The sequence below is a fragment of the Tympanuchus pallidicinctus genome, unplaced genomic scaffold (assembly GCF_026119805.1).
Source record: "Tympanuchus pallidicinctus isolate F22 unplaced genomic scaffold, pur_lepc_1.0 scaffold4, whole genome shotgun sequence".
Classification (NCBI taxonomy): domain Eukaryota; kingdom Metazoa; phylum Chordata; class Aves; order Galliformes; family Phasianidae; genus Tympanuchus; species Tympanuchus pallidicinctus.
The window spans coordinates 21,190,354-21,200,898 of NW_026294758.1; the positions used below are offsets into that span (position 1 = coordinate 21,190,354).

Consider the following 10,545-nt stretch of genomic DNA (forward strand, 5'->3'; position numbering starts at 1 on the left):
AACAACAGCACTGATCTGAGGTGGAACAAATGATTTTACTAAATATAGTATTAGTAAACTACAAAGAGAGAGAGAGAGAGAGTCTGTTTGAATTGTATAGACCTCACCACAATCCTGGGGTGAGAAGTGCAGTCCAGTTGAGTGACTGAAGTACAGACGGCGAAGTGCAGATGGCGAAACGCAGGCGGCGAAGCGCAGGCGGCGAAGCGCAGATAGCGAAGCGCAGACAGCGAAGCGCAGACAGCGAAGCGCAGGCGAAGAAGAAGGCTCAGGTGACCTTGCATGGAGTTATATCCCCTTGCTGACCGCAAAGCCTCCTGGGGAAATGTAGTTCTTCTCCGACGGACGAACATTCGGCAGATATCAAACCCCACCCCCAGTGCATTACATGATGTTATGGTGTGGAATACTGATGACCAAAAATCATAAAACCATGACATTCCACCCCTTATTCTACATCACTACATCATGCTTAACACATGGGATTACAGACTGCACTCCCCCAACATCAAATTCCCTTGTGGTACACACTGAACATCCCCGTTTTTCTGCATCACCCACCAGGTGGACCCAGGTCCCTGGGCAAAGACAGTTCCGCGAAGAGGTTTGCCCTTCCCAGAAGGAGGAAAAACCCAAACTGCTTTTCCTAACATGTTCTTTACATGTACTACAGGGACCTTATCTCCCTCTACAATATGTAGGGAGCTGGATTGGGTAGGACCATCTCGACTGATTGATCCTCTGGTGTTAACCAGCCAGGTGGCTTCTGCCAAGTGCTTCTCCCAGTGTTTAAATGTTCCGCCACCCATTGCTTTCAACATGGTTTTTAACAACCCGTTGTAGCGTTCGATCTTACCAGAGGCTGGTGCATGATAGGGGATATGATAAATCCACTCGATGCCATGTTCTCTGGCCCAAGTATCCACAAGTGAATTTTTAAAATGAGTCCCATTATCTGACTCAATCCTTTCTGGGGTGCCATGTCGCCACAGGATTTGCCTCTCCAGACCTAATATGGTGTTTCGGGCGGTAGCATGGGGTACTGCATATGTTTCAAGCCACCCGGTTGTTGCCTCCACCATGGTGAGCACATAATGCTTACCATTGCGAGATCGTGGCAAGGTGATATAATCAACCTGCCATGCCTCCCCATATTTGTACTTTTGCCATCGCCCTTCCTCCCAGAGAGGTTTCATCCTCTTAGCTTGTTTAATTGTGGCGCATGTATCACAGTCATGAATGATTTGTACAATGGCATCCATAGTTAAGTCCACCCCTCGGTCTCTGGCCCATTTGTATGTTGCGTCTCTTCCTTGATGACCTGAGGTCTCATGGGCCCACCGAGCTAGAAATAATTCACCCTTGTTCTGCCAGTCCAGGTCTATTTGAGCCACCTCAATTCTGGCAGCTTGGTCTACCTGATGGTTATTTCGCTGATCTTCTGTAGCTCTACTCTTGGGCACATGAGCATCTACATGACGCACCTTTATAACCATATTTTTTGTTCGGGTAGCAATATCTTTCCATAGGTCAGCAGCCCAAATAGGCTTGCCCTTTCTTTGCCAGTTATTTTGCTCCCACTGCTGTAACCACCCCCATAAGGCATTTGCTACCATCCATGAGTCAGTGTAGAGATAGAGCATTGGCCACCTCTCCCGTTCAGCAACATCTAAAGCCAGTTGGACAGCCTTTACCTCTGCAAATTGGCTTGATTCTCCTTTCCCTTCAGTGGCCTCTGCAACTTGTCGTGTGGGGCTCCACACAGCAGATTTCCATCTGCGATGCTTTCCCACAATACGACACGATCCATCTGTGAATAGGGCATATTTCTTTTCATTCTCTGGTAGTTCATTGTATGGTGGGGCTTCTTTAGCACGTGATACTTCCTCTGCTGGTGGTGTTCCAAACTTTTTACCTTCAGGCCAGTCCATGATGACCTCTAGGATTCCTGGACGGCTGAGGTTCCCTATCCGTGCTCGTTGTGTAATCAGTGCAATCCACTTACTCCAAGTGGCATCAGTGGCATGATGGGTGGAAGGAACCTTTCCCTTGAACATCCAGTTCAACACTGGCAGTCGAGGTGCCAGAAGGAGCTGTGTTTCAGTACCGACTACTTCGGAAGCAGCCCGAACCCCCTCATATGCAGCTAAGATCTCCTTCTCAGTTGGAGTGTAGCCCTCCTCCGACCCCCTGTAGGCTCGACTCCAGAATCCCAAGGGTCGGCCTCGGGTCTCTCCTGATGCTCTTTGCCACAAACTCCAAGTGGGGCCTTTCTCTCCAGCAGCAGTGTAGAGGATGTTCTTCACATCCTGTTCTATCCGTACTGGCCCCAGGGCCACAGCACGGGCTATCTCCTGTTTAATCTGCTCAAAAGCCTGCTGCTGCTCAGGACCCCACACAAAATCATTCTTCTTCCGTGTCACCTGATAAAGTGGGCTTACAATGAGGCTGTAGTTTGGAACATGCATTCTCCAAAAACCCACTACGCCCAGAAACGATTGTGTCTCTTTCTTATTAGTGGGGGAAGACATGGCAGTGATTTTGTCAATCACATCTGTTGGGATGTGACGACGGCCATCTTGCCACTTTATGCCTAGGAACTGAATCTCCTGGGCAGGTCCTTTCACTTTGCTTCGCTTAATAGCAAAACCAGCACGGAGAAGGATCTGGATTATTTGCTCTCCTTTCTCAAAAACTTCCTTTGCTGTGTTGCCCCACACAATGATGTCATCAATGTACTGCAGGTGCTCAGGAGCACCTCCCTGTTCCAGTGCAGCTTGGATCAACCCATGGCAAATGGTCGGGCTGTGTTTCCACCCCTGGGGCAAACGGTTCCAGGTATACTGAATGCCCCTCCATGTGAAAGCAAACTGTGGCCTACATTCTTTGGCCAAAGGAATGGAGAAAAAGGCATTAGCAATGTCAATGGTGGCATACCACTTAGCTGCTTTTGACTCCAGTTCGTATTGGAGTTCTAACATATCTGGCACAGCAGCACTCCATGAGGGTGTGACTTCATTCAGGCCACGGTAGTCCACCGTCAGCCTCCATTCTCCACTGGCTTTACGCACTGGCCATATGGGGCTGTTAAAAGGCGAGTGAGTTTTGCTGATCACTCCCTGGTTCTCTAATTGATGAATTAACTTCTGAATGGGGAGCAAGGAATCCCTGTTGGTGCGGTACTGCCGTCTGTGCACCGTTTTTGTAGCTATCGGTACCTGTTGCTCTTCTACTCGTAGCAACCCCACAACAGACGGATCTTCTGATAGGCCAGGCAAAGCAGATAACTGCTTAGCACCTTCTGTGTCTACAGCAGCTATTCCAAAGGCCCATCGATACCCTTTGGGATCCTTAAAATATCCCCTTTTGAGGTAATCAATACCAAGTATACATGGAGCCCCTGGGCCAGTAACAATAGGGTGCTTTTGCCAGTCTTCACCAGTGAGGCTGATTTCGGCCTCCAACATAGTCAGTTCTTGGGAACCTCCTGTCACCCCATGAATATAAATTGATTTTGTCCCTTGGTGACTCGAGGGCATTAGAGTGCACTGTGCACCAGTATCAACTAGGGCCTTATATTTCTGTGGTTCTGATGTACCAGGCCATCTAATCCACACAGTCCAATAAACTCTATTATCCCTTTCCCCCCCCTGGCTGGGGGCAGGGCCCCTCTATTTGTTACCTCTGTTGTCTGCAGCAACTGGAGCAATTACCTTTCTGGAGAAGTTCACCTTGGTGGCTGATTTGTCTTGTAGCTCTTTTACCCGTGCTTGAAGTGCAGGAGTGGGTTGCTTATGCCACTTCTTCATATCTTCTCCATGGTCGCGTAGGTAATGCCACAAGACAAAACGTGACGTGGTCTTACTGTTGTCACTTGTTCGAGCAGGAGGACGTCTTCTTTTGATAGCTGAGATGTTGGATGACACCGGCTGGGAGGAAACCAAGTTGATCAGCCCCTCAAGTAGGCTGTTTTGGGAATTCTGTTCCTCATTAGATGTATCTGTGACCACCATGTATTCATCGGCATCAGGCACAATTGATAGTTTATCTATTATATCTTCTTGTTTGTTTTCCATTCTGTCCAGCTTTTCAGATACTTTTTCAATGGCTGAAACACAAGCTCGTAGAGGGCTTAAATGTAACTCAAAGTCTTGAAGCTTATTAACCAATTCATTTATAAGGGGTCTTCTTTCTCCTCTGCCATACATAGCTGCCAATGTACTGGCGTACCTTTCTGGTGCAGTCTTCGTGAACGTACGCCACATATTTGGTGTACACCTGGCCCTCTCAGGATCATGCTCTTGATTTGGCTCATCAGGAATGAAATCAGGGCTATGTAGTGTTTCCACCACAGCACATTCTCTCAAATAACGGATGCCTTCCTCCATATCAGCCCATTTCTTCTTCTCGGGCATCAGATCGTCTTTGAAGGGGTAACTTTCTCTTACAGCTAACAGCATCCTCTTCCAGAGGGTGAAAGCCTGGTTCTGGCATGTACTAATACCTCTGTCAATGGCGGAGTCCCTAGCAATGCCACCCAATTGGCGAGCTTCTCTACTATCTAGCCACACACTGTTGGCCCCATTGTCCCAGCATCGAAGTAACCAAGTAGCAATAGGCTCATTTGGGTGGCGTGAGAAGTCTTTTCTCAGACTTCGAATTTCATTCATTTTCAGAGATCGATCCACAAAAGTAACAATATCTTGCTCACCTCTTGCTCTTCCAGGACTTCTTGCCCTTGTAGGTGTTGGTGACCGTGGTCTTACTGAGGGTCCCTCCCCTGGACTCAGAGGTGCTTCTCTTGGACCTCGGAGCCACTCCTCTGGACCTCTTTCCTCCTCTTTCTTCTCTTCTAACTGAGTCGAGATTCGCTTTGTTTTTCGTCCTCTTACAGGGGCAACTGACATCGATTGTGGTGCCTCTTGTGGTTGATCAAGTTGGTCGGTTCCAATGCTCTCATCCTCCAGTTCAGCTTGGAGGGTGTGTTGTTGAGATTTAAGATTGTCGAGTTTGGACTGCAGGGAGTCTCTTTCAATTCGGAGGGCATCTCTCTCAGATCGGAAGTTTTTCCTCTGGAGCAGGAGACTCTCTCGCTCATTTTGAACTTTTTCCCTGAGGCTCTCCCTTTCAATTTCAGAAGCTCTTTCTCTCTCCAGGATAGTATTGAATAAGGCCCGATAAGCATTAGCCAGGCCCCAAATCATATGTGCCTCCTCAGAACTGCCCAAACCGCAACATTCCTGCCTTAAATAGCTGTTTAGAATCTCAGGGTCTTTCAGGTGTTCTGGAGTAAAGTTCCATGAGACTGAAGATTTCCATCTGTCTAAAGTCTTTCCCAGACCTCTCCACACTCCCTGCCACTCAGTATTCTCTGGTTTTGGGGAGGATATCCTCAAAATATAATAAATACTAATACTGAGCGAAATGATGAGCAATACATTCAGGGAGATTAGTAATGCGACTAGGTGTTCATTCAGAAACTGCATTACAGGCTGAAAGGTGAGACTGGAAACCTTAAAAAATCCCAGTCCTGTAAAATTGGCAGCTGTCTCCGGAATTGTAAGCCACATTGTACGAACGTGCCAGGTCCATATTTCCACCCATGTTTTCATTTGATTGTATATGCCGATTGCTCCATAGAGCAAGGTGGCAAGCTTAATTAATGCCCAGTATGTTTTGAGCATTAGGAAAGAAGAGGCAGCAGCGTGCAGCCCTTTAAAAGTAAGTTTCACTACAGAAAGCATTTTTTTTTTTTTTTTTTTTTACAGAGGCGAGATAGTAAAGCTCTGAGTTTACAAATATCCTACGATACTGGCAGTCCGCCTGGAGTTTTCAAGGTCACGTTTTTTAGAGAGTACCAGTGAAACAGATAAGCTTTACCAACGGAACTCTCCGAGAGCAGAGAGTCTAAACAGCTAGAAAGCAACTGCTGCCCGCATTCTCCACCAAAAATGTCAACGGTTTATGGGCTGGTCCGGCCCAGTTCCGTGACCAGCAGGGCGGAGGGATCTGCGGATCCGCGCCTCTGGAAAAGGGGAAGCAGGGGACCCCAAAAAATACTTGAAAAAAACAACAGCACTGATCTGAGGTGGAACAAATGATTTTACTAAATATAGTATTAGTAAACTACAAAGAGAGAGAGAGAGAGAGTCTGTTTGAATTGTATAGACCTCACCACAATCCTGGGGTGAGAAGTGCAGTCCAGTTGAGTGACTGAAGTACAGACGGCGAAGTGCAGATGGCGAAACGCAGGCGGCGAAGCGCAGGCGGCGAAGCGCAGATAGCGAAGCGCAGACAGCGAAGCGCAGACAGCGAAGCGCAGGCGAAGAAGAAGGCTCAGGTGACCTTGCATGGAGTTATATCCCCTTGCTGACCGCAAAGCCTCCTGGGGAAATGTAGTTCTTCTCCGACGGACGAACATTCGGCAGATATCAAACCCCACCCCCAGTGCATTACATGATGTTATGGTGTGGAATACTGATGACCAAAAATCATAAAACCATGACATTCCACCCCTTATTCTACATCACTACATCATGCTTAACACATGGGATTACAGACTGCACTCCCCCAACATCAAATTCCCTTGTGGTACACACTGAACATCCCCGTTTTTCTGCATCACCCACCAGGTGGACCCAGGTCCCTGGGCAAAGACAGTTCCGCGAAGAGGTTTGCCCTTCCCAGAAGGAGGAAAAACCCAAACTGCTTTTCCTAACATGTTCTTTACATGTACTACAGGGACCTTATCTCCCTCTACAATATGTAGGGAGCTGGATTGGGTAGGACCATCTCGACTGATTGATCCTCTGGTGTTAACCAGCCAGGTGGCTTCTGCCAAGTGCTTCTCCCAGTGTTTAAATGTTCCGCCACCCATTGCTTTCAACATGGTTTTTAACAACCCGTTGTAGCGTTCGATCTTACCAGAGGCTGGTGCATGATAGGGGATATGATAAATCCACTCGATGCCATGTTCTCTGGCCCAAGTATCCACAAGTGAATTTTTAAAATGAGTCCCATTATCTGACTCAATCCTTTCTGGGGTGCCATGTCGCCACAGGATTTGCCTCTCCAGACCTAATATGGTGTTTCGGGCGGTAGCATGGGGTACTGCATATGTTTCAAGCCACCCGGTTGTTGCCTCCACCATGGTGAGCACATAATGCTTACCATTGCGAGATCGTGGCAAGGTGATATAATCAACCTGCCATGCCTCCCCATATTTGTACTTTTGCCATCGCCCTTCCTCCCAGAGAGGTTTCATCCTCTTAGCTTGTTTAATTGTGGCGCATGTATCACAGTCATGAATGATTTGTACAATGGCATCCATAGTTAAGTCCACCCCTCGGTCTCTGGCCCATTTGTATGTTGCGTCTCTTCCTTGATGACCTGAGGTCTCATGGGCCCACCGAGCTAGAAATAATTCACCCTTGTTCTGCCAGTCCAGGTCTATTTGAGCCACCTCAATTCTGGCAGCTTGGTCTACCTGATGGTTATTTCGCTGATCTTCTGTAGCTCTACTCTTGGGCACATGAGCATCTACATGACGCACCTTTATAACCATATTTTTTGTTCGGGTAGCAATATCTTTCCATAGGTCAGCAGCCCAAATAGGCTTGCCCTTTCTTTGCCAGTTATTTTGCTCCCACTGCTGTAACCACCCCCATAAGGCATTTGCTACCATCCATGAGTCAGTGTAGAGATAGAGCATTGGCCACCTCTCCCGTTCAGCAACATCTAAAGCCAGTTGGACAGCCTTTACCTCTGCAAATTGGCTTGATTCTCCTTTCCCTTCAGTGGCCTCTGCAACTTGTCGTGTGGGGCTCCACACAGCAGATTTCCATCTGCGATGCTTTCCCACAATACGACACGATCCATCTGTGAATAGGGCATATTTCTTTTCATTCTCTGGTAGTTCATTGTATGGTGGGGCTTCTTTAGCACGTGATACTTCCTCTGCTGGTGGTGTTCCAAACTTTTTACCTTCAGGCCAGTCCATGATGACCTCTAGGATTCCTGGACGGCTGAGGTTCCCTATCCGTGCTCGTTGTGTAATCAGTGCAATCCACTTACTCCAAGTGGCATCAGTGGCATGATGGGTGGAAGGAACCTTTCCCTTGAACATCCAGTTCAACACTGGCAGTCGAGGTGCCAGAAGGAGCTGTGTTTCAGTACCGACTACTTCGGAAGCAGCCCGAACCCCCTCATATGCAGCTAAGATCTCCTTCTCAGTTGGAGTGTAGCCCTCCTCCGACCCCCTGTAGGCTCGACTCCAGAATCCCAAGGGTCGGCCTCGGGTCTCTCCTGATGCTCTTTGCCACAAACTCCAAGTGGGGCCTTTCTCTCCAGCAGCAGTGTAGAGGATGTTCTTCACATCCTGTTCTATCCGTACTGGCCCCAGGGCCACAGCACGGGCTATCTCCTGTTTAATCTGCTCAAAAGCCTGCTGCTGCTCAGGACCCCACACAAAATCATTCTTCTTCCGTGTCACCTGATAAAGTGGGCTTACAATGAGGCTGTAGTTTGGAACATGCATTCTCCAAAAACCCACTACGCCCAGAAACGATTGTGTCTCTTTCTTATTAGTGGGGGAAGACATGGCAGTGATTTTGTCAATCACATCTGTTGGGATGTGACGACGGCCATCTTGCCACTTTATGCCTAGGAACTGAATCTCCTGGGCAGGTCCTTTCACTTTGCTTCGCTTAATAGCAAAACCAGCACGGAGAAGGATCTGGATTATTTGCTCTCCTTTCTCAAAAACTTCCTTTGCTGTGTTGCCCCACACAATGATGTCATCAATGTACTGCAGGTGCTCAGGAGCACCTCCCTGTTCCAGTGCAGCTTGGATCAACCCATGGCAAATGGTCGGGCTGTGTTTCCACCCCTGGGGCAAACGGTTCCAGGTATACTGAATGCCCCTCCATGTGAAAGCAAACTGTGGCCTACATTCTTTGGCCAAAGGAATGGAGAAAAAGGCATTAGCAATGTCAATGGTGGCATACCACTTAGCTGCTTTTGACTCCAGTTCGTATTGGAGTTCTAACATATCTGGCACAGCAGCACTCCATGAGGGTGTGACTTCATTCAGGCCACGGTAGTCCACCGTCAGCCTCCATTCTCCACTGGCTTTACGCACTGGCCATATGGGGCTGTTAAAAGGCGAGTGAGTTTTGCTGATCACTCCCTGGTTCTCTAATTGATGAATTAACTTCTGAATGGGGAGCAAGGAATCCCTGTTGGTGCGGTACTGCCGTCTGTGCACCGTTTTTGTAGCTATCGGTACCTGTTGCTCTTCTACTCGTAGCAACCCCACAACAGACGGATCTTCTGATAGGCCAGGCAAAGCAGATAACTGCTTAGCACCTTCTGTGTCTACAGCAGCTATTCCAAAGGCCCATCGATACCCTTTGGGATCCTTAAAATATCCCCTTTTGAGGTAATCAATACCAAGTATACATGGAGCCCCTGGGCCAGTAACAATAGGGTGCTTTTGCCAGTCTTCACCAGTGAGGCTGATTTCGGCCTCCAACATAGTCAGTTCTTGGGAACCTCCTGTCACCCCATGAATATAAATTGATTTTGTCCCTTGGTGACTCGAGGGCATTAGAGTGCACTGTGCACCAGTATCAACTAGGGCCTTATATTTCTGTGGTTCTGATGTACCAGGCCATCTAATCCACACAGTCCAATAAACTCTATTATCCCTTTCCCCCCCCTGGCTGGGGGCAGGGCCCCTCTATTTGTTACCTCTGTTGTCTGCAGCAACTGGAGCAATTACCTTTCTGGAGAAGTTCACCTTGGTGGCTGATTTGTCTTGTAGCTCTTTTACCCGTGCTTGAAGTGCAGGAGTGGGTTGCTTATGCCACTTCTTCATATCTTCTCCATGGTCGCGTAGGTAATGCCACAAGACAAAACGTGACGTGGTCTTACTGTTGTCACTTGTTCGAGCAGGAGGACGTCTTCTTTTGATAGCTGAGATGTTGGATGACACCGGCTGGGAGGAAACCAAGTTGATCAGCCCCTCAAGTAGGCTGTTTTGGGAATTCTGTTCCTCATTAGATGTATCTGTGACCACCATGTATTCATCGGCATCAGGCACAATTGATAGTTTATCTATTATATCTTCTTGTTTGTTTTCCATTCTGTCCAGCTTTTCAGATACTTTTTCAATGGCTGAAACACAAGCTCGTAGAGGGCTTAAATGTAACTCAAAGTCTTGAAGCTTATTAACCAATTCATTTATAAGGGGTCTTCTTTCTCCTCTGCCATACATAGCTGCCAATGTACTGGCGTACCTTTCTGGTGCAGTCTTCGTGAACGTACGCCACATATTTGGTGTACACCTGGCCCTCTCAGGATCATGCTCTTGATTTGGCTCATCAGGAATGAAATCAGGGCTATGTAGTGTTTCCACCACAGCACATTCTCTCAAATAACGGATGCCTTCCTCCATATCAGCCCATTTCTTCTTCTCGGGCATCAGATCGTCTTTGAAGGGGTAACTTTCTCTTACAGCTAACAGCATCCTCTTCCAGAGGGTGA

The 10,545-nt window shown here is 47.8% G+C and overlaps 1 protein-coding gene across 1 annotated transcript; it reads right to left on the minus strand.

The window, feature by feature from the left end:
• Positions 1-16: 16 nt before the first annotated feature.
• On the minus strand, positions 17-9,607 carry LOC128089541 (uncharacterized). The gene is made up of 2 exons (XM_052701080.1): positions 6,128-9,607; positions 17-83 (listed from the first exon to the last, which is right to left on the minus strand). The coding sequence occupies exon 1, from the start codon at positions 9,605-9,607 to the stop codon at positions 6,554-6,556; it is 3,054 nt and encodes a 1,017-aa protein (XP_052557040.1). The 3' UTR covers positions 17-83; positions 6,128-6,553.
• Positions 9,608-10,545: the final 938 nt, after the last annotated feature.

What these genes read in the sequence shown, in the direction of transcription:
- LOC128089541 (XM_052701080.1), bottom strand. Translation starts at nt 9,607, where the DNA reads ATGCCCTCGAGTCACCAAGGGACAAAATCAATTTATATTCATGGGGTG.